At 39.3% G+C, this 24482-nt stretch overlaps 3 protein-coding genes and 2 long non-coding RNA genes across 5 annotated transcripts in view; all 5 read left to right on the plus strand.

Moving 5' to 3' along the window:
- The first annotated feature begins 2854 nt into the window (after positions 1-2854).
- On the plus strand, positions 2855-4535 carry LOC109478254. Its single transcript, XR_002140720.1, has 3 exons — positions 2855-2892; positions 3991-4116; positions 4410-4535. It is a non-coding gene; the product is annotated as an uncharacterized LOC109478254 (long non-coding RNA).
- Positions 4536-5216: 681 nt separating this feature from the next.
- Positions 5217-6039, plus strand: LOC109478230 (cadherin-87A-like). The gene is made up of 3 exons (XM_019779687.1): positions 5217-5398; positions 5717-5887; positions 6034-6039. Exons 1-3 carry the CDS (start codon positions 5222-5224, stop codon positions 6037-6039), a joined length of 354 nt encoding a protein of 117 aa, XP_019635246.1. The 5' UTR covers positions 5217-5221.
- A 109-nt stretch (positions 6040-6148) lies between these two features.
- On the plus strand, positions 6149-7148 carry LOC109478253. Its single transcript, XR_002140719.1, has 3 exons — positions 6149-6219; positions 6331-6436; positions 6933-7148. It is a non-coding gene; the product is annotated as an uncharacterized LOC109478253 (long non-coding RNA).
- A 582-nt stretch (positions 7149-7730) lies between these two features.
- LOC109478231 (hepatocyte growth factor receptor-like) lies at positions 7731-14664 on the plus strand. Its single transcript, XM_019779689.1, has 12 exons — positions 7731-7953; positions 9719-9798; positions 10013-10147; positions 10461-10515; positions 10832-11126; positions 11581-11742; positions 11943-12011; positions 12197-12372; positions 12554-12663; positions 13159-13321; positions 13744-13880; positions 14362-14664. Exons 1-12 carry the CDS (start codon positions 7807-7809, stop codon positions 14510-14512), a joined length of 1680 nt encoding a protein of 559 aa, XP_019635248.1. The 5' UTR covers positions 7731-7806; the 3' UTR covers positions 14513-14664.
- A 1699-nt stretch (positions 14665-16363) lies between these two features.
- Positions 16364-24482, plus strand: part of LOC109478352 (cadherin-23-like) — a 28471-nt gene continuing 20352 nt past the window's right edge. The window contains exons 1-15 of the mRNA XM_019779880.1: positions 16364-16461; positions 18462-18535; positions 18899-18973; positions 19356-19510; positions 19892-19948; positions 20101-20193; positions 20344-20433; positions 20612-20722; positions 21996-22214; positions 22609-22776; positions 22953-23036; positions 23400-23511; positions 23850-23971; positions 24081-24207; positions 24368-24414. Coding sequence (XP_019635439.1) covers positions 18484-18535; positions 18899-18973; positions 19356-19510; positions 19892-19948; positions 20101-20193; positions 20344-20433; positions 20612-20722; positions 21996-22214; positions 22609-22776; positions 22953-23036; positions 23400-23511; positions 23850-23971; positions 24081-24207; positions 24368-24414 — 1512 coding nt within the window. The 5' untranslated portion in view covers positions 16364-16461; positions 18462-18483. The remainder of the gene's footprint in view (positions 16462-18461; positions 18536-18898; positions 18974-19355; positions 19511-19891; positions 19949-20100; positions 20194-20343; positions 20434-20611; positions 20723-21995; positions 22215-22608; positions 22777-22952; positions 23037-23399; positions 23512-23849; positions 23972-24080; positions 24208-24367; positions 24415-24482) is intronic.

Below are 24482 nucleotides of genomic sequence, written 5' to 3' on the forward strand. Positions count from 1 at the left end.
TATATATTTAATGAAATTACATTTGCAAAACACTTCTTGTGACAGGTACTGAGAAAAATGTTGGCAGGTTTCCAGATTTCCTTTGCTCTTCGGTGCTATTGTATCGCGAAAAGAACTTGTGCATATTCAGTATACTTACGTCGAATTGAGTACATATACATGTAACGCATTAGGCAACCATTGTCGCTTGTAATTATGAATGCTTGAGGCCCTGACAATAACATACTTGACAATACAGTTGACAACAAGTTGGGAAGAAAACAACATCACATATGTTTGGCATAATTTCGATTAAATACATAAAATCTTGTTGTAATAAACAAGACATATATAGAAATAATTGACGTTCAAATGAACGGCACAACGATATCATGGTTTGCCAAGGAAGCTCTCCTTAATTTTGACATCGATAGTCATTGTATAAGCATGTCGTATAAAGGCCTGGATTCTTATTATTCCAAACAACAACTCAGTGCTTGCTAGTTAGTAGTTCTTTGCAAATTGGCTATCATGGGGAATGCCCAAGCCAGATACCAGGCTTTGGGTGTAACAACAAAGATAGAGATGGCAGTTGCCACAGTACCAGCGCCCCATAGGTATAGAATACAGCCACAAGAGAGCCCTAAATTGCCAGTTAGCGCTCTTTCCATACACATGAGGAAGTGGAAGAAAGAAAGAAGTCCCCGGATAGGCTAGTTATATAGAAGGTTAAAGTCCCTAGATAGAGACCAAATAAAAGAATAACCACAATTGCTCCAATCTATAAAGAACAATTACTATGTTGCTTAGGAAAGGGGTAGTCAAATCTGTCTATGAGAGCCTGTCAAGGAATATGAATGGTACGAGTAACAGTTGATATGTGACAAGGATGGACAGGATACGTAATGCTAGGGTCAATGGGACAAAAAGGAACCATCGTAGATTCGGCTACAATGATCAAGTGTTCTTCTAGCAGGTAGTAGTGTATTTCGTTCTCAGACCGTCGTAAGACATTTCTTGCTGTGCGCGTTTCTAACTTCAAGCTAACTGATACGAGCGTACATGCTCGCAAAAATCCTATTACATGTCACGAATACAATACTTAACGTATGACACATGTATTCACGTCTTTTTAAGTGGCAGTGCTTTTTTGCTTTGAATAATAAAAATTGGCCATTTGAATTTCACTATGTAAAAAAGCAGAAGCATAAAGGCGGTACTCACACAGACGCAAGCCGTCAACCTTCTCCCCTGGCCCCCGGCCTCCACTATGCACACATGCACGGTGAATTCCTGTAGCACCTGTAGGATCCTTCTCCGAACTACGGCGTTGGGCGGAAGATCACGGCGGTAACTCGACCTTTTATACCTTCGGGCAAACTCAATGAAATTGACCAAATCACATCAACGTGTAATGATTTTCTATTTTTAGATGTTAGTTTTATCGTTTTTTTAACTTAACGTTAACGAAGCGCACCAAACAAAGCTAAAAAAATATACATTCGCTATAGAATATATCTAACGTATGGCAAATTCGAATTTTTACTTGAATGAAAGTAGAATCCTGTGTGAATGTACCTAGAGTCAAGGAAATATGTTTGATTATTTTGTGATGAATTTGATTTTGCCTGTCCTCAAACTCAAATGCATTAAATGCTGTTCCTTTTTTTTCATGCCACTCAAATCAAAGTGACCTTTCCCATTACTTAGTTTAGCAATTGCCATTAGCACCACTAGTGAAAAGCATTATTTTTGTTAAAATACAGTCTAGTTAATGGCCGGAGTGTTGCGCGTCCGAAATGGCTTTTTCCATTTTTGAAAACAGGAATAAATGAAGGTCAGTTGGAGCGAAGGCCGTTGAAATACAATCAGTAATATGGGCATAGTTTGGACAAGTCTACATTGAAGATATGGGCACTATTTCTGCATTTTGTAAATTGTATTTTAACGTATCTTTTACATACCACGTAGCGGCGTGAAGCTATGACGTCTATAAGGCATATCCGAATGTGGCGTTCTATTACTATGTCAATCTTTTAAATGGCATTCGCGTGGAATGAACGGCTGCACACTGAATGAGCATTGTGTTACGTAATAACTACATGTATATACGCAAACGTAATAACTATATACGCAAACATATTATTATAACTTCAACTAGAAATAAAGATCTGCTTGTGAAGCATTTATCGTCCTGTCTGCTTGGTTGTTTAATGTTGTTTCATGTTGTATGCCGGGTTCTTCATGTTGTATGGCGGGTTTTGAGAAATAAGTGATACAACCATGCAATATTACAGCAATGTTTGAATAAAACGGACGTGGAAGGTAATGTCAGGACTGAGGTAATGGGCCCTGTAACATCTGTCATATTGCTGGCGCAATTTCACGTTAGTATGCCGGGAACACCTTGATATCTGATACTAGATGCAATGATTATCGTTCGGCAACTTTCGTAGATGTTCGGCATTCGGTAGTTTTCGTAGATACTCGGTATGACTCGGTGCCGTGTGGAAGGTTCAGTTTGATGCAGTGATCATTGTTCGGCAACTTTCGTAGGTGTTCGGCATTCGGTAGTTTTCGTAGATACTCGGTATAACTCGGTGCCCTGCGGAACGTTCACCTGATGCAGTGATCATTGTTCGGCAACTTTCGTAGGCGTTCGGCATTCGGTAGTTTTCGTAGCTACTCGGTGCTACTCGGTGCCCTGCGGAAGGTTCAACGTCTCGAGTCGTCGGACAACATCTCAAAGGTCAAAGGTGACATTCTGGCGATGATGTGTCACAATTGAAGGTCTATTTGTGTCTAATTAGTAACTATGGCCCCGTGACGGAAGGCATCCAGGGGTTTTATCTCGGATTTTTTTTCTCACGGTATGATCTGAAGTGTGAAGAAGATTTGAACACCCAAGAAAAGGTATGGTTCACTCTATCAACACTTCACAATTTTTGCACAATCATTGATTTTGTCGTTACACGTTCTGCACATTTTCAAAGCAACAATGGCGGATAGACTAAGCTATAATTAAGATTTTCTTATATGATACTATAGGCCTATTTGTTTGCGTATTCATTTTGCTTTTTATGACATGCTTTCGCATCGTTAATACATATGTCATGTCCCATGTAACATTCCTATACAATATATCACGTTTAAGTTGTGTTTAGAACTCAAGTCGTTGACCCGAAAAATGAAGGTCAAATCCCTTTGTGTCTAAGTTGTTTTCACACAAATACAAGGCCTTTTCAGGGCAGTTATTTGAACGTATGGAGTAAATAACAACAAATAGATCATGTACAAGTCGCTATCGATAAGCTCTTTAGTTAGGCAGTGATATGAATCACAGCTCTGACTGCACGGTGAGATAGATCGAGTGAATAGCGCTTTTGTTAAAGTAGCGTTAATAATTCAGACCCTCATTGTGTAGGATTTGCTTGACCCTCCCATGATGCCAACAGTAGGGCGTATAACTGGGGTTTGTTCAGTAACTATACAGGGCAGAGGTGCATATGTACAAACGGGTCTGTATGATGAGTAAAGAGACTCTTTTTACACATTCAACCAAGTCTTTTATTCAGCCGACGTTTCGGTGACCGCCTGTCACCTTCCTCGGGGCAATTCTGACTGGTTCACTTTGCACTGCAGCACAGGTGTCGCTGCTGTAGATGCATTCCCAAACGTACAGTATTTACATATCTACACATATGAGTGGTTACAGGGAACTGTACCTAAAAAGAGTCTCTTTACTAAGTGGCTTACCAACCTGATGAAACTACTAGTATTCACGAAAGTGGTCTGTATGATGTTTTCAGTGGAACAAAGATACTCAGAAGAGGAAAAGCTTATCTCATGGTAGATTTATACCTTGTAGTCTTACTCTCTTTTTCTTCTAGAGGGTATGTAGGACTCGTCTTACAGATTGTGGTTGGTTAATAGGTTGCTTACTTAGTTATCTGTATTTTCCGAACAAGGTTGATTGCATTTCTACCCTATATTCACATCTGTTCTTCTCAGATGTGTCACCATTTTGAACACCTGGTCGGAGTTTAACTTCACCTACAACGTGACTTGCATTTAAAACGAAAATGGGAGGGGCGGAATCTTTGGCAACTATTATCGTCTTCATGGGAGCGTATACAGGTACGTAACCATAAGCTATACCCTTGATTCTCAGGTATACTTTTACGCATTGTGATCCTAATATTTTGTTATGAGTAATAACATTGTCACATTGAATGGCTTAGGTGCTTAACAACCTTGAATTAGTAATGTTTATCATAGTCTTTTGCACTATTATATTCACCATTACTGCTTAAATTATGCGAAACCATATCCAGTTACTTGAGTAACTGTGTTTTGGTATATCTTATTGCCTGGATGTCTAACGTTCACCGACGTACTGTTTAAATTGTTTTGGACATTTCTTTGTATAGTAGAATCTCTATCGTCATCAACATCTGGGACTTTCCGAAGCCAGTACACGACGATTCCAATGCTACCCACCGTCCAAACCAGACCCGTGTTTTTGAATGAGCCCTATTTTGGAGTTGTTATCGAGAACGCTGTTGTGGTAAGTTCTAGTATTTTGTGTGCGCGCGTGTGTTTGTGTGTGTGTGCGCGTGTCTGTCTTTGTGTGTGTGTGTGTGTGTGTGTGTGTGTGTGTGTGTGTGTGTTTGTGTGTGTGTTTGTGTGTGTGTGTGCTTACATATTTACAGTCTTTGATGGAATTTGTAACACTTAACCTTGATTAATACCTTTTTTCTCAATATACAGGGTACTGCAGTGCTACAGATTACAGCTTCAGGCGGTCTCCATAGTGCTTCCAGCAGAATTCACTACTCTATCGTACCCGAAAGTAAGACCATCTTCAACGAAAAGAAATTCGAACACAAATTTAAAGTAATTTATTTATGTGTGTACGGTTACTGATCAATATGTACAATGTAAAAATGTATTTTTTGTTATATGTGTTAATACAGATCAACAGACTTTCTTTACGATAAATGAGACAACTGGTGTGATAACAACATCATCTGTAATAGACAGAGAGGCTGGCCTGATCGACAAATCAGCACCCAGGGTTTTAAATCTTACCATTCAGGTAAGAAAGTCAATTTCATAAACTCCATCCATGTTATAAGCTCATAAAGATATACGTTTTTATTTCACACCTTAAAACAATCTATTATAAATTCTTTTTTGACAGTATGTAGTTTTGCTCTCTATCAAACAGGCAGAAGACATCATGATGAACGGCAGTTCGGGTGCTTTTGCGGAAACAACTGTTCAGATCACGGTCCTCGACGTTAATGACAACCGACCGACGTTTAACAGACAGTCCTACAGCGGCAGTATCTCCGAACACGCAGTCATACACACGCCTGTGACGGGACTACAGATGGAGGTTTCGGATGCAGACCAGGTAAAACCTACGTCATCAAAATAGCGGCAACAGATTATACCCAGCGTATTCGCTGTCGGCTGCCGCCATCTTGGTTGAACCTATATAAAGATGTTAATACCTTTCAAATGCAATGACGAATGGAAATTATGTTGTTATCAAAACTGTAAATAGACAGTTGTTATCCCTGCTTCATATGTATAACAATACCTACTATCTGGACCTTAGCTATGGGATTGCATGAATATAGACATCTGGGGTAGACATACATATACATGTAGACAAAGTGTGCAACTGTTATACATACACAATCGATGTATCTTGTTAATGTATGCCTAGGGTACGAACAGTGAGTTCAGACTGAGACTGTTGGGAGATGACGACTCAGTGTTTGACGTGGAGCCCAAGTCAGTGTTGGGAGGAGCGGCAACTGTCACCATCTTTGTCGTGGACCCGCCTGCACTGGACTACGAAACTCTGGAGAAACCCGAAAAGATCCTCCGTTTTCTGGTCAGTGATCATGATTGTAACATCAAGCTATTACTTTCTGTACGTAATAATATTAGTTTTGTTTGATAAAGTAATGTGTATTACAGCCAAAATCACTGTAAGATACAGCAAATGTATATTGACATTTACTGATTACTATGTATCAGAAATAGTAACTGTAATACATTGCTCAAGTATGGGGGGTTCCAATACTGTGCAGCATATTGAGTCTTGCCACAATACCATCTGTAAACCTTAATCTTATTTCCCATTAGGTCCAGGCAACAGAGTCAAGAACAACCGAGGCTTTCACGGCAGTGACCGAAGTAACCGTCCACGTACAAGACGTGCCTGTATGTTAATCAAATTACACATTTTCTTGCTAATGTTACTTGCTCATTTCCTTTCTTACTTGCATTTCCAAGACGTATGGTTGAAATTCCTGTTTATTTTTGTATGTATAGGAAGACGCCACGTTTGTAATAAAGGTCCTAGAAAATGCCAGGATAGCAGCTGTGATTGGAACTATCAGACGACCCGGAGACAACTATGTCTTCTTTTATATCGTTGGTGAGTTGTACATGTACAAAATGTTGTTAAATTGTAAATGTAATAATAGCTGCACATAACATTTACAACGTCGGGTAAATTTAATTTATGCTGTTTGGCTTTTATTTTAATGTTTACCTTCGTACATGTAGAAGTTTCAGTTCTTCAGTTTCTTTCTCTTCTTCTTGTTCTCTGAATAAATGTCAATGACCTGGACGTCTCTCACCATGGTAACTGGGGTGCTGCATCAGACACTCTGTGGTGTTGGTTTACACTAGGTAGCAGCGCAGAGTTTGATGGGCTGCTCACCATCTAGGAATGTGTTTAAGTTACAATAAGAGCAGAGCAGAACATGTGAAGGTGCATTAGCTAGTTGTATTACCTCTTACTGTTGACGTCGGAATCGAAGAGTGTAGGTTTCAGCCTGTAGTATCTTGTTGCAGTTTTGTATAGAGAATGTATATGTCATACTCTTCCCTGTGTCAGCTTACGGTTTGCGTTATTTATTTCTTCGCAGGAGGCAATAATGACAACGCATTTCGTCTGGATAAACGTACGGGTGAGATTAGCGTCGTCAATCCACTGGACAGGGAACAGAGAGACTCCTACACTCTGGTCGTGAAGAGAACCCGGAGTGCGGATTACGCGGTCACAAATGTCAACATTCCCTTCAACGAAGACGACGAAAGCCTGTTAAAGGTTGTAGTCGAAGTTGAAGACATCAACGATAATACTCCGCATTTTGTCGATACCGCCAAGTATCTGGGTACGTGGGCAATCTTATACTGCCCAATGTTATACTTTCTTGAATTCTAAGAGACATTCCTTGGAAGACATTACCTCAACTTTGAACTATGTGCTTTTGTGTGAAGTTTAATATGTCGAAAATTCTCCCATTTTGTTTCTCCAACGAAAGTAAATAACAGTATTGAAACTCCCTTTTCATTTTTCTGTATACAGTCGTTGAAGAAGATTCTCCTTACCAGACAACAATTACAAAATTAAAGGTAAGATAAAAGTTATATATTGCACATGAAAATAAGTCTTGTACCATGACGTTATGATGATTATACTTTGTATTTATATTGTGCTTTCTATGTACCCTAACAGATGCTGGAAAATGCGGTGAAGTCTGGGTATCTCTGGACACAAAAAGAAACATTTCTATGAGAGCATAGACCGCATGTAGCATGCATGCACCGCATAGTTTTGTTTGCCTAAGTAAATACGATGCAATGTGATCTGTAAAACAAATGTCTGTAGTATTCACTAACCAAGAAAAATCGTTACAGGCATCGGATGCTGATGGCGAAGCGAACGGGGTTGTCCAGTATAGCATAGACAGCATCTTGTTTCGTCGGAGGTCGGACAACGACCGACCAGTAGCAAACATGTTCGTTACAGGTGCATTTCTCGTCGGCTCGATAGATGGCGCTGTTACCACAGCAACAATGTTTGCAAGTTATCTGGACGGCCATTTTGAAGTTGTGGTGCGAGCTAGGGACGGCGGAGGACTGTTTGACACAATACAGATCAACGTGAGTGAATGAAAGATCTTACATCATTTCATAGTCACTTTTGTTACTCCGTGAAGGAGGTCAGGACCTCCGGACGGAGTGTTGTGATCGGCTGATTTTTCGTGTTCGCAGTCAAAACACTGGGCTCTCTTTGTGTAATCGGCACGCAATTTTATACGCCGTCTGCGGGCATGCCCGTGTTGATGCACGAATGTGTATTTTTGCCGTTGCAGCTTTCGCGGTCAATGTAATATCGCAGACGCACCCCTACAATTACGAGGCGAATTGGAATGGTCCAGAAAAACGCGTTGTTTGGAATAGCAGTGGGGGGGGGGTGGAACTTCATGCAGATACGGGGTGGTTTTGATAAGTGGTTCCAGATGTTTTTGCCCATGGTTAAGAGATGCCAAGTTTTTTGGAAGATGTTCGCAGCCAAAACGCATTCTTCCGTACGTCGCATTTTTGTGTAATTTCGCATGTGGTGTGGCATTATGTCCGGGATGATGCACGTCTTTTTATTTTTACCGTAGCTGTTTTGATATTGGAGTAAATGCTTATATTCGAAACATCCCCATGTCGTTGAAATGTTGTCGTCCGTTTATGTCACCGGTAGTAAGTCGCGGCGGGCCTGATGGGGACGGAAATGCATGTGGGGTGGTCAGAGGTCAACATTAGGAAATGTTAATACCGATGACGTAATCCTATCGATTTCAAACTGGTCGGGTGTGGCGACCTAGTGGCGGCGTGTATTTAGTCACGTAGCAACTGGCCGGTCGTCCTAGCAACGACACATGGCCAATATTTTTGGGTTGGGCCGCTCCATAGTGTTAGTGGAGCAGCTCTTTGTAAACATGGACAATATTTTTGAGCAACCCATCAATGTGTTCTGCCTCGTGGTCGGATGTGGTCTGGGGCTGGTAAACCGCACATACAGTACTAGTAGATCGGGTAATTTTATGATTTGCTAGTTGTAAAGGCGTCGTGTAGTATGAGCCGGTATATGAAGAAGTAGCCTGTGTTACACAATCATGCTTTCGGCCGGATTGATGTGCAACTGTTACTAATTACAGGGACTGCGCTAATGCCGACCAGTCGCGCTGTCCTGATACACCGCGAATGTGCGAGTGTTCCCTGTAGACAGTCCCGGGAGTCATTTTTTTCGCACATTCCAGGAGCCAAACCGAAATACGTTCATGAACCGAGTCCAAAAAACCGAAACGTGAAAATCGGATGATCGGACCTGATGTACATTTCTCTTTCTGTAGATTGTACACACAATACACACATCTTTAGATAATCTGGCCATGGCAGGTAAAAAAAAAGTAACCCTGAATCATACTAGATTAGCGTAAATGCATGTTTATGCGTTCAAAACAAGAAAAAGAATTTGTTTCCCGGTATTAATCTCTTGAAACACGGCGCTGAATATTGACGCAAAAATATTTCGGGCATCGCGCGCCCTTCCCCGTTGTTTAGACTGTATGCAAATCCCGCGTCACGTGTCGGCATTTCGCATCTCTGATTGGTTGTTGCGTCTTAAGATGACTGAGCCGACGCGCGTTTAAACAATTTTTCTTTGTTCGATTTATCACACTTCACAGAGAATTGTCGCCAATGGCTACTTCTTTTTGTTGCAATATATAATACTTCACGGAGAATTGTCACCTATGGCTTCTTGTTACATTTGACATGATTACAATTCTATTAGTGAATGTGTGTGCATTGCAAACCATTTTTACATTTGGATGCTACATGTTAATTTGGAAAAACGCTGTTTTCCTTTCAGATTTACGTCGTCAAAAGAGATCAATCCGTAACCCTTAAGGTATCGTCAAGCCACCAACCGTACGTGCCATCATGTGTGAGGTAAGAGTTTACCAGAAACTTTTGCATCACCCTAACTTGATGGTTGTATCTTATTTAGATTATACAATGAATTATGTGCATTTTAAGAAGAAAAAAAACATTACTCGTACAATGCTGATTCAACATTGCTAACAATGCAAAACCTTAAAAAGCAGATGTATCCGCTCATCTTTATAATTAATGGTTAATGTTTTTTGTTCTTTTATCCCAATAGAGATGTTTTCAATGCATCAAATGCAATGATACATGTCGTCGGTATGAGACCGGACTCCATAGACAGGGTGAAGATTGATGCTTACGTGGTGAAAACTGACGAAAACATCATCTGCAATTCTCAATGTGCACACAGGTAAGTGTAAATCTGTTCGTTTGTTTGTTTGTTTGTATATTTGTTTATTTTAGGAACCCACAATTAGTCACAATACAACCACTACTCTTCCTAGAGTCCTCTTACATATATTGTAAAATACAAACATTTTAATTAACAAATGTTAACAACTGTTAACATTTGTCATATAATAACTTGTGCAACTTTTGTTGCTGTAGATCTCTAAACATCGCATGGTACGAGATATATACTATAATATCTGATGGACGTCTAACTTGTCAATGGTCTCACGATATGTAATAATTGCTTTAATCAATCTCATTATGTTTTTCAGCCTTGTTAACAGCACTCAGTTACAGTCAGGATGCAGTGATCTAGCAGTTGTAAAGGTAATGAATATAAGCTATTTACGAAAATTGGACTAAACGTTTTTATATATCACTAAACCATTTTGCCAGTAATATTAATACCTCATTCAGCATATGCATGTTATAATAGGGCAGTAGAACGAAAACTTACACTGAAGTTGAGTTACAGAGATTGTATGTACATGCGAATAGGAGGAGGAATAGCGGTTATCAACAGGAGTGAAACAATGGAGAATCATGCTAAAGGTCCACCTTAGTCAAAACAGTACTGCGGTTGCCATGTTAATAACCTTATCCCTTTCTGATATTGCCATTTTCTGTATTTTGTTACTACTAGACATCTCAAGAATCCACCTCCTGGACCGACCTCGCCGTTGGCCTGCCCATCTTGATCATATCCATGGTTGGAGCTGTGCTGTTTACTGCTACCTTCACGTCACTCATCATCGTGTGCTGTAGGTACAGAAAAAATCCACCCAAACGTTACCGCACATCTTCTCTAGCGGCGGCACCGAGAAACATCCCGACTGCCGAGCGGCTGAGGAGCGTAGAGATCCGGGGATCAACAATCAGAAGGACATGGGGGTCTCGAAGTAGACGTGGCAAGAACAGACCTAGGATCTTTCCTCCAGGTATGTACAGTATTTACTACTCTCGGGACAGAAGTAGTACTTTGAGTGGATGGTCGTGGATTTTGACAGCTAATTTATAGGGTCCCGATGTAGACGTGGCAAGAATAGGCCGAAAATCTTTTATCCAGGTATGTACACTATTTACTACTCCAGTTTCGGAAGAAGTGGTGTTTTGGGTAGATGAATTCTGTGTCTCTATTTGGCCTATTTGATTCGGTAGGATGGTGGGTGGGAGGTGATCTTGACAGTTGATTGATAGGGAACCCACACGTGAAGGTAACACAGGATAGGAGGAACGGACCGGGATATGTGGCCAGTGTTTGGTGGAATTCAGGAAGCATTGTAATACCCGACTGAAATACATAATTCGTATTTCAATTATCCGTTCCACCGCCTTCATGAAATAGTTCGGTAATACTGTATCAAGCATTTATTATTGAATTCGTTTTTTCAGAGTCAGAAAACGGTGGAGGACCATTGGAGTTCAAAGTCCTATCAAAAGAAGAGCAGTACGAGGAGCCTCTGTTCTCAGGCGTTGACGAGGACATCGCCTGTTCTGTCAACGATGTACTCATTGAACGGAAATGGCTGAAACTGGGGCAGGTCTTCGCAAAAGGTAAATAGTTTTCTCCAGTAGGCCGCCATCTTGGTGTTGCCCGTAGGAAAGTCGATCTCGTACAGCTCACTACAGGTCTCTCGTTCCCAGTATCTTAGACCCATTAAATATCGCATTCTGCAGCAGCATACTTTGTCAATTATGTTATTCAAATTTTGGGACACACGATATAATTTAACAAATAGGTATTTGCCTAATAGGGAATTTCGGTCAAGTGTTGAAAGGAACACTGAAAACACAAGTTGAAGTGGCAGTGAAGACATTGCAAGGTAAGTAAATTACTGATTATGTTTTGAATTTTTGAATTGACTATAATACCCATGCTTAATTCGGTGATAATGGGTCACTGACCAGGCGTTATGCCATAATAAACACCGAGGGGAAAAGAAGCCATTAACCCTTAATTAGTTTAGAAAGGTTGCTTCAGATTGTCTGTCTATTGACACTATCACAGGTAGCAGACAGAACCTGAACACGTTTTTGAGGGAAGGGATCATGATGAGACAGTTTAACCACAGAAACGTGCTGGGACTAGTGGGCATCTGTCTACACCCGGGAGAGCCACCAATGATCATCATTCCCTACATGAAAAACGGAGATCTTCTAAACTTCATAAGGGATTCAGGAAAGGTACGTTGTATAATATTATATATTCCGAAAATATACAGGGGTTTTATCAGGTTGGTAAAGTATCAGAACATTGTAACTGCTATTCTATTTTAGTAATATATTAATTCTAGTCAAGCTATTAGGATGTTTGACATATTCACACGATGTTGTGTTTCTTACTCCACTCAACCTTGATCTTTAGGACATTACGACAAAGGATCTGATAGACTTTGGACAGCAGATAGCCGAAGGCATGTCGTACCTTGGTGGCATGAAGTATGTGCATCGGGATCTGGCGGCCAGAAACTGCATGTGAGTTTTCATCATCATATTTTCCAAATATTCTGCATTACATGTCTGTGTCATTATGTACAAGTTTCCCATGCTAAATGCCAATTCATTATGATATATGAGTCCTACAATCTATTATAACCTGAAACAATGCGGCACACAAGTAAATTATTTGCTCTCAGCTATACATACCATAATATTACATTTATAAAGACTGCTATTTATTAGAAAAAAATACAGAAACTCGTGATTAGCCACACAAGATTGTAACACTATATAAATGACAGACTTGTGCTAGCTCTTGTTGTTTGAGTAATTAGGATTCATTAGGTTTTATTTTTAGGTTATATTTTTTACCTAGCCTATGCATATAGACAGGCAGGCAGGCAGGTTTTATTGTATATTAGGTTTTATCTTATACTTTGTACTTGTTCAACAGTTGTTGCCATACATTGGTCCATGTGCAATTGTCATGCAATAAAGTTCTTCTTCTTTAAACTTTCAACAACAAACTAGGATTGATGAGTACAGGATTGTGAAAATCGGTGACTTCGGCTTATCCAGGGATATCTACGAGCATGACTACTACACCAGCCGTGAGGGCGGGCCGGCACTGCCCGTCAAGTGGATGGCAATAGAGAGCCTCACTCACAATGTCTTTAATACCAAAACGGACGTGGTATGTTTCCCTCTTTCTCTCGCTCTCACTCTCTCACTCACTCACTCTCTCTCTTTCTCTCCCTCTCTTTCTCTCTCACCATTTCTTTACAGTAACTGAAAGTTTACAAACATTTACTTGTCTAGGTTATTACTTTCTTTAAAAAATGGCATTTTGTATTAATTCTCCTGCGGAGCACATATATATGTGGGTTGAACATACAGTACCGCCCATATAGCACCCTGTATGTGTACGATTTAGCGGTATTTCTCGTGCAACACATCACACCGCAGTGAAACGCAACGGATGCGGGAGTAACTATGCCACTGCAGGGCAAAAAAAGCAAGGACCTGATTAAGACATAAGATTATTTAAACATATTGTGTAAAAAATGCTAGCAGGATAAGGTTTAATATTTTTTTTTTGTCTTTCCTGTTACCCAGTGGTCGTTTGGCGTGTTGCTATGGGAACTGATGACGCGCGGAGTCCCTCCGTACCCGGATGTAGACATCTATGACATGGCGGACTACCTCCTGAGTGATCGGCGCCTGCGCAAACCGGAGGAGTGTCCCACGCGAGTGTAGGCTGCGTTTTTTTATTAATATCAAACTATACTTTATGATATACGTAATAATTTTTAATGTCGTCTTATATACCATAATTTTATCCCACCATATAAAATTGTCTCATTTAACTTAATGTATAATATAGCACGTTGGCAGAACATACTGCGCCTGCGCGAAATCCCCATTTATTTTACGGTTTTCGTTGGATTTTTGGTCAACGTTTCATCTGAATTCTGCCTGTTGCAGACGACATTTTTTTTCTGACATAACAACTACAGACGGAATGTTAATTTATATGCTTGAATACGACCTTATATGAGACATTCTGCCGAAGTGCTCCGTACAATACATTACTGGTTTCGCGCGCAGGTGCAGTACGTTCTGCCGGCGTCCTACGTATAATCATCCCATTCTAAATAGTCTCTTTTAGAGTAGCTCAATCTCAGAAAATTGTAAGTAATCACTTTTGATTTTGACATAAGTCTCAATTTGCAGCTACAAGACCATGCTGTCCTGTTGGAGCAAGGACCCGAACAGACGCCCCAGCTTTAAACATCTCGCCAGGCTACTGGAACAAATCAAAGTATCGGCCACAGTCGACAAATACGTGGACATACTCAACAACATGCCAGAGTCTAAATGCTAGAATCTGCCAAAATCTGTGTCCGATGACAACCAAACATACAGGTCGACAATGAGCTATTTTTAAATTAGATTTTAGCCTTTAACTTTGGCAGAGAAGATAATTTCCGTTATACCAAATTGTTAAAGCTTTATTTCCAGAAATGTTGCACCGAAATGTACATACAAAATATGTTTAGTTTATATCAAAACTATAAATAAAGATTGATATGTATTTTCACATGTATCCCTACAATGTAGATCAAAATTATGGTGGAATTATATATTGACACTGCTGTGGTGCGTGATACCGATGTGCTAGACACCAGTAACCCAAGAATTAAAAATGTTGCTATTTGACCGTCGTTTGTGTTTGAATTTATTCGAGACTACAGCCTTATAAGCTTAGCAAGAAAAATGCGCCTCTAACTGGTTTACCAAAACATAACGGTTGTTTCGAGGGCATTGATTTGTATATGCCATTGTTTGTATATGAAAGTATAGAAATACTACCTAGCAACTTGAGTAGGAATTGCCCGTAGACAGGTGTTGGCGTGAAAGTATTCCCCATGGTACCATTAAGTTGAAATACTCATCTATACATCTTTACTATTTGTTGCTCAAATATGCGTTTCCCGAAGGAAAGAAGACAGTCAATTGACCATGCCCAATACATAGGTGCTATGAATACAGTTGGTTTTACATGAAAAATAGGGACACTCATGAGTTGAAAGAGACAACAATGATAACCATTTTACCATGTTGTAATGAGAACCAATATACACGCGCCTAACAAAAGATATTTGCCACACCTGTAGGTGTCATCATTTGATAGATAGCAGGCGTCAAAACAATTTTATTGACAAACTAAGGAGTGGAATTTTAATGTTGAAGTTTAACATGAAACTAATGGTACTTGCGTTCAGATCTATTTCTAAAATTTATCAGAAAAATTATGAATGTAGGAATCTTGATAAAAATATCAATCACTGTGAAAATTGAAAGAATACAGAACTGAACATTCGCATTGTTTTTAACATACAAGGCCATGTATACCTGCTTTATTCCTATAACAAGACGGCACAGTTTAGGTCCAAGCTTTTAAATAATAGGGCCCAGTAGTAGTACTTAATATGCTACATTCGTGATAACATTGAATCCAATAGCCAGCCCTTCCAAAGGTTTGGCTTAACACGCAACACTAGACTAAATGCCACTTTTAAATTATTCAGAGGGTCATATAGTCGGTTGCATCAACATATTATGTACATCATCATACGAATTTCACGGAAAAAATGCTGACAAATGTACACATAATATTTTCAGAATCTGAAATGAAAAAAATCCTTTTTTTCGCCTTTATACTTACAATGCCAGGATACAGAAATATAAAATGAAAAAAATGTAACATTTACCACTGCAAGCATCGACACATTTAAAGGAAGCATTATTCTATATATTTTCTGTAATATACACAAGGAAATGGACACGAAATTCCAAACGTATGACTCTGCGTTGGCATGAATATTTAATACGCACTCTCACCCACCCTATTCATTTCCCCCAGTCTCCTAAAGTACCCCATTGTGCCAACTGTTGGGCGGGTATTATTTGGATATAATAGACGCTTCTATCTAAAGGCTCGGGCCGAGTTCTTTGTCCTCCAACGTACTGTATACCTACTTTGTTTTTGAACTCCAAAAAAGCTCACTATTTACACAGGACCGCTCTGTAAATTGTTTTAAAACAAGATCGATGTGTGAGTATTTTATTAGCTCAAACGCTGGAAAGGAAAAAAATACACGTGCTGTGAAAAGTTTCAAATTTGATTTTCAAACGAGGCATATATTATGAAAATTACGGTTGGTCGTTTGGAGGCCGCCTTAAGGGTGTGGTGAAAAACCACTGTGCCATCCCACCAAGCTTTGTAGAGGTCGGCTGAAGCGTTACCTCCTTCTTAACTTCACATCACAGGTAGGTTTACTCAAGTATTTCTATGTTTGTGCGAAGCCCTTTGCTTTGACAAGAGGGCAGATCATCATTATGTACTTTTTGGGCCTAATGGGTTAGTGGTGGGGTCGTGAGAATGCTACACAGTCAGTGATACATATGCACTATGGAAATAGGCTCTTTTAGTCACTGTGTACACAGTATTTGCGTCTTCAAACATCACGAATACTTCACAGTTGTATCTGTTCTTGATGGTACACGTTTTTTTTACGTTTTGCCTGTTTCCTGGACTGGGTCTGCGTGTCAGATGTTGAAGTTGACAGATATTACATCTGATTGTTTACAACCATGTAACGGTATTCCTCTTTCAACTTCCCAAACTGCACCAAATTATGACATTATGTACAGCTTCAAATTTATATATCACTGTTGCTTTTACGTTTCGCAGTGGTGATATTGTATCATCCTTTGGTTAAAAATGTGTTATATTTCATACATGTTTTCGACTAATGTCAGCAATAGAAATTGGGCATTGAACGATTCAAACAGTAAACATTCAGGGTCCACGTAATATTATAGACATGATATTTCAATATATTGTTCGACAATATATCTCTTGAAAGGTGAAAAATCGCTTGCAATTGCGATTGGTGTTAGCCTTTGAATAGTGAGAGATTATGTCTTGTGTTAACCTAGCTATCAGCTAACGGTTTTGAAACACACCATTTTGAGAACCTCTTAAGCCTCAGTCTCTAAATCTAAGCTACGTAAGCTAAGCCTAAGTCTTTGACACTCCTAACAAAAACTGTTTTCGTCCGCGTGTCGAAAGGCAAAGAGGCCGACTTGAGAAAACACGATGGCACTTTCACCCGAGCGCGAGAAAATGTGAAGACGCAAAGTGTAACACTCAGTCTTGTCACGTCTCTTAACTGTTTTCTAACAGAGTAGGGGGGGGACTTTTTAGCAGTCGCCAGTTTTGTAAATGTAACGGATATCTTAGAAATGGTACCATATTGTTTGAGTAGGTCATGGTGTGATGCCACCACGTAGCAACAAAGGCGTTTCAGGCTTTCCTACGGGTTCGCACAGGCCGAGTTTTTCTTTCAAAGCGATGATGACAAAAGAGAGTAAATTAAATCCCCACTGTGCAGGACGTGTAAATCAAGCCATACCGACAGGACATTGACAAGGGTCTGAATAGAATGGAATTATACACGGTCTTCTTTGGGGCGTGAAGGAGTTTTTAATGCTCTAAAATCGTGGTTTGCCTTTGTTTGAAAATATGGTTTTTAAAATTTCAAAGGATTTACTAGTATTTATCCAATCTATCGTTTCCTTTAGACAGAAATAATATGTAGACAAAGACTAAAACTGGAAGGTATTGTTTTTTTAAACAGAAATAATATCATATGTACACAAACACTAAAATCTGAAGATAGTGGTCATGATAACTATACATAAATATAATTTGTACTATTCAATTTAAATCGGTTTTGCTATACTTCTGTATTCAATGCGTCATGATATCAGGGTTTAAGTTGAAACATCTGTACATTCCACAACATTAGGTCACGTGTCGAATGCCTGTCCATGTACCTACACTTGCGTGAGAGTATAGAAGCAATACTGTTGGTTGTTTCGCTCCAATTTGTCACCACCCATTAATAAATTATCAGGTACAAGAAAAGGCAATATAGTCGCAACAGAGAAAAAATATATTCCATGTTTTTAGCTTGAGGGTGGATCTCAAGTTTATTATTTATTAGGAGGAAGACTATGTTAAGATAAGTGAGTATCAAACCACGCCCAGTGCCCTTTAATGTCTTTCCTGGCACCTCGGGTACAGCGAAAATCATATCGTTAATGGTTAGTATTGCTATATGTATACCGATATATATGACACAATATTCATATACGAAATATCGCGGCTCTTCTGCTGTTATAATAGCTTAGCTATCATATCAACGTGTATGAAAATATTATGGAAAAATATGTCACAACTTACCGAAAAATTCTATCAACAGGTTATAGCTCATAGCTGCGGTCATGACGGGAGAGAAATGTATTTTTCTCCTACTGGCTGGCATAGGCGTCACAAGTAAGTATCTATATGTAAAATTGTATTCCTTATGAAACATGACAAACCATGTATCAGAAGCTCCATATATTTGTACATCTACAATTGCCTTAAGAAGCTAGAAGGTGTTAAACCTGTAAATAGTTCATCACATTAGTATGTATGGTTTAAGTAAGTTATTGCTGTGCTCTTTATTCCTGTTTATTTATGACCTGTACTTGAAGCTTCTAAAAGCATGAATGTACAATAAAGGTCTTTTATTCATAACATTAAAACTTGAGACAGTAGTTAAATATGTTTCTTCGTCTTTTGCTTACCTGCTTTACTACATGCATTGCAAAAGTGCATTTACCAAAATATTTTGACATATCTAATTTTTTCCAGTGGCTGTTAATGCACCTGATTTTATCAACATAGCAGACCTGAACAACATGCTAGTTTCCGAGAACACCCCTGTTGGTAAGGAAATACGTATCTTATAACAATCTTGACATTCACATGTGCAATTTTTGTAGATAACTTACTTAAACAGATGTAGTAAACTTGTCATATATGTATTGTGTTTAAAATAGAATAAATGACTGTTTGGTATTTTATATTAATGTTTAGTCGGACCCTATGGTGCTGGGTCAAATATATGCATGAGTCATGTTTAATATAACAAGTTTTTAATACATGCATATTTGTGTTGAACAATTATGATTTATGTCTATAAATTGTAAAAATTGTGATCATATTTATGGTGTTAATAGTACATAAAGTTTTCTGGTATAAAATATATTTCTTTTGTATTTATGTATTCCTTGTACACCTTTCGATCTTGTTTGTTTGTTTGCCGTAGGTGCGTCCATTTTCCAGATCCGTGCGTTGGATACTGACGGCAACGCCCTGGACTTCTCCATCAGCGGTGACGCCTTCAGAATCGTCCCTGCAGGAGTCAACGCACGGGGAGAGACACTGGGGGACCTGGAAGTAGCCAAGATACTGGACCGCGAGGTCGGGCTATCGCTTCAATAATTAGCCGTTGGTCTTCAAATAATTAACAAATATGACGCATTTTTATTATATCTATGTGTACAACTAACGACGGATAAAATGTAACCTTTCGTATTTTATTGAAGTCTAGCTAAGGTCTAATTACAACAGCTTCAAAGTGAGGTCAGGTACGGATCGACGCTATCGTAAAACCACAGTTCAAATGAACACTACAGTTACATTTTTATTACGTCTAGTATTGTGTAAGTTTTGGCTTCTCCCATCTACTTAAACGTTGCACTAGTTGTTCATCTTGTACCAAGGCGACAGTTTTTTTTTACGTTGAGTGGACTCGTGCACGACGATGCTTCGTATTAATGTTATATTATCTTCTTTCTCCAGACGAATCCAGTCGTCAGGTTTGACGTGTCTATAACGGACGGTCTCGGGGGACACACGGTGGGTAATTTTCCAGTTTCTGTCTTTAATATTGATAGCAACTTTGCAAATATACACGTAAGGTTTGTGTTATAATGAATAGCAGTGACGTCTCATTACATGTAAGATATATATATACATCTTTTACATTTATGATTTTTTTCTACTTCCAGATCACGCACTCTGATATTCTCATCAATGTCATTGACTACAATGACAACTCGCCGCAATTCCAAGGGACGCCATATGAAGCTACATTGAGTGAGGTAAGATATTTTGTCTGTTTTTTTTTTTTTGGTCCGTAAAACAAATCATACCACAGTGTTTTTTTTTTTTTACCTTACAACAATTTATAGATGAAAATAACTATAGCTATTTGGGTTAATATGGATATTATTAAATGTTTTTATCTACAGTCAGCGGCAATTGGTACCTCCATCATTACTGTGAGAGCAACCGACATAGACAGTGGGCAGAACGGCGCTGTTAACTACCAACTGACTTCGGTATGTGATGCCATTCTTTGAAAATTTACACTATGGAAAATTTACACACAGGAATGTTGCCATGTTCCAAAAATGAATTCGATTATTTTCTATGTATGAATTTCTGCACTTTATTTCTTCTGATTGACACAAATATTCTTGCCTTTAAGTTTTGTTTTATCGCCCCTTTAATTTTTAGCACACCGACACATTTGAGATCGGCCAGGTGGATGGTATACTGAGTCTTAGAGACAGAACAGCAATCGAATCTGAAACACAGACCGCGTATGCAGTCACCGTCCAGGCAGTGGTAAGTTTGAAACCTGTTTTTTTCCTAACCTTTTAAAGTAAGCCATATGAATAAAAGGTAGATATACTATTTTTTTAATCACAGTGAAAATATTGATGATTTAACTCTTGTCAAGTCAAGTCCTAATGGCATTTTTTACACAACATTTTCCAATAATTTGATGTCCTAACCCTTGACCTTTTTTGCCCTTCGGTGCATTCGTTGCATTTTGCTGTGGTGTGATGCGTTGCAGGAGAAATACCCCCAAATCGGTTTTAAAAACTATGGATGCTATTTTTAGGATGGTGGCAGCCAACCCCTGGCAACATCTGTGGACGTGTTTGTGCAAATCATAGATGAGCAGAACAAGAGTCCTGTGTGGGTCAATGAACCGTACGAGGTGTCCATCACAGAAGGCACGCCAGGAAGCCTACAGGCAAGTACCTTCTAAACAAATTATAAACAACATTTCAAGTATTATGTCACAACTGCAATATGCAATAATTGCAATGTTGGAACTTAAATTTTGTGCTGATACTTCAAACTTATTTTTCCCCAGGGTGCAACTATTTTCACTGTTGAAGCCATGGATGGAGACCGATCAAGGCAAAACGGGATTCGTTATGAGCTTGTGAATGGAGGTATGTCGCTGTGTCGTACTGAATACATACATTGCACTCTAGTACTTAAAAACATTTCCGTTAGGGGTTACTTTAGATTAAATAGATGAAAAACTTCCCTATAAACCTAAACATTTTTAGCTTGCATTTTCCAGGAGTACTGACAGGGTTCAGAAAATGTATAGCCTATACTGATTGTGTTTTTACTTGCCAGATCCTTTCGACTACTTCGACATCCAGTCAGACACAGGGAGGATAACGCTTAGGAAGAACCTTGACAGGGAAGCAGAGAACATCTTCCGAGTTGAATCTCCAGGGTTATTCCTTCTAAGAATCCGGGTAAGGATAAGTGATTGTGTTCATATACAGACCCTGCCTGCCTAGCCTGCATCGTATATTTAATGACATATACTATTACAATTATATAACTTACTACTATGTTTGCCAAACTGTCCAGATGCTATTTTACCATACTAGATATGATAATGTTACAATGGCAATTATTCTCTAACATTAACAATAACATCACGAATTGTATCCGTATTGTCAAGAGAAGAGACGTTTAATGCAAAGGCCATTTAAAATTTTTTTGGTTGTATCTGATAAAATAATATTTTCGAGACGTAAGAACGCTATTAACTAATCATTTTGTCATTGGTTACTAAAAAATCTAGGCCATCGAGGTGAGGACTGACCGTACGGACACCAACCCGCTGCAATTCTCCGAGGTGAACGTCGCCGTCCTCGTCATCGACGCCAACGACAACCTGCCGAGGTTCTACGATCAAACCTACGACAACGAGGTTACCGAGAGAACAGTGGAGATCACCGAACACCCTGAAGTCTACACGCCGCTGCCACGTCTGAGGCTCACGGTGTCTGATAGGGACGCGGTACGTTAGGACCACTCCTATTTAAAATTAATACACTCTTATAGTGGAGTCGGGTGGCGCAGCGACAGAGCATTCAACTCGGAACCAATAGCTATAGGTCCCGAGTTGAATCCTGTCATGCCACCGATTTTGTGCTCTTGGGAAAGGCACGTGCACTTTGCACGAATTTTCTCACTTTACTTACGTGAAAATGAGTATGTCTGTTGTCAGTTAATGCATAAATTACTTTTTAATATAATGTTTTCTATGAAATGTTGAAAAAAAATTAAGAAATTACACTTCTATTTTATTCAGTGCACTTGAAGCAAATTATTCCTACATTGTCGTTGTAATTTAAAGGACTAATTTTCTTATGATTTTAGTATCATAGACCATATCTTTACTTTGTTTACAGACACCCAACAACCTTTTCAACCTGACGCTCCTGGATGATCCAAATTCAATATTCGACATCGAGCCGAAGAACGTTGTCGGAGGACAGGCTATTGTCAACATTCTGGTCATGGACCCGTCCGGGGTAGACTTCGAAACAACCGCCCCAAGTCATCAAATTCCCATTAGGGTAAGATTTGTTTTGTTTAGATTGTATTTTTAAGAATATGATAACAACAAAAAACAACAAATTTTCCACAAAAATTTACTACATAAAGCTTTATATCAAATCCTTAAAGATGACTGAGATATAGAGATACAAATATTCATTTAAGACCAATGATTTTTGTAAATTTTTCTTGGCAGGTTCAAGCAACGGAGCATCTTGCCGACGGAGGATCTCCAAGGCGGTCCGCTGTAACAGTCAGGGTCAACATTAAGGACGCTCCGGTAACACTTGTTCAAGCATTATCATTATATTATTGTTAGCCGTACAAAAGGATCAGAGGTAGCTTAATTGAAAAGGATTAAAGCTCATCTGTGTTGGTAGTTACATGTTTTGAGTTAAAACTTTAGATCCAACAGAAGTAGTTCTCACAGCTTTGACCCAGTGTTGACGTCACACTTCAAAGAAGCCATGTGATAAGCTTCACTGGGTCAGTCTACTGAGGAAGACTACACTAGTGACTGGTCGAAAGCTGTAGGTGAGAGAGCTTCTTTGTGTTGGATCTAAAGTTTTAACTTTAAACATAGACTTCACATCTTGTTATGGTTTGTAGTGATGTGCACGACCTATATGTACTCATTTTTCAGGAAACCGAAGGTCGTGTGTTCAACCTAGATGTGACAGAAAACGCACCGGTTGGGACGAACGTAGGAACAGCCAAGAGACCCAGTGAAAGTGGAATCTTCTACTGCCTTGTGGGTATGTATACTGTAGCTATACTTCCAAAAATATTTCCATCAGGTTGCTAGAGTAAAGCATACATGGGTTTTCTTACACACATCCAAAACCTCCAGCTCTATCACCTTGCTTACGGCTACATATAGCGGCGAGAAGCAGAACACCAGTCAGAAGCTCTGAGGAACGTGTCTGATAGACACCAAAACGTAACGAAAGGTGAGAAAGTTTTGGTTGTGTACAATAAAGACCCTATATCTTGAAACTATACTTGTGTGTCAAATGTGAGATTAGAGCATCAAGGTTTTTGCTTTAAGTCTAAATGGTAAACATCAAGATATTTCTCCCTTTTTGTTGTTTAGGAGGCAATACCAACGGAACCTTTGCCGTAGACAAAACCACCGGCGTTGTGACTGTCAACCGGCTGCCACTGGATCGGGAGCTACAGGCCGTGTATGACCTGGTCATCCAGAAGTTATCATCGGTATGTAGGCGTTCTTATCATTCGTTCGTACATGATCAGCGAAAGATAGAAATCATTTTCACTTGTGACATTTTGTCTAGACATAATATTTACATAATCTATTTTCCAGAACACGGCTTGTCCCACTGGACCTACAGCGTACGACCCGAATGACAACACCCTGAGTAAGGCACTCATCACCATAAATGACCAGAATGACAACGCTCCCAGGTTTTCGACCAAAGTATATTACGCAGGTGAGACAACTTCAAAGAAAACCATTTTTTCATGTTTAGCATAAATTTTCGGCTTTTTGGTTTCATGTGTGTACGATTATAAAGTACGTTCTGTTGTTGCCTCTCAAATACGTTCTGCTATACATGTTGTATCTAAAATACGTTCTGTTGTTACTTCTAGGTGTACCAGCGTCCGCCAACTTTAACACACCTGTGGCACGCGTTCAGGTACGCAATTTAATTGGTAGATTGGTTTCACAGATATAGTACAAATGTAATCTGTAAATCAATTGCTC

The sequence above is a fragment of the Branchiostoma belcheri genome, unplaced genomic scaffold (genome assembly GCF_001625305.1).
Source record: "Branchiostoma belcheri isolate BF01 breed outbred unplaced genomic scaffold, Haploidv18h27 scaffold43, whole genome shotgun sequence".
Taxonomy (NCBI): Eukaryota; Metazoa; Chordata; class Leptocardii; order Amphioxiformes; family Branchiostomatidae; genus Branchiostoma; species Branchiostoma belcheri.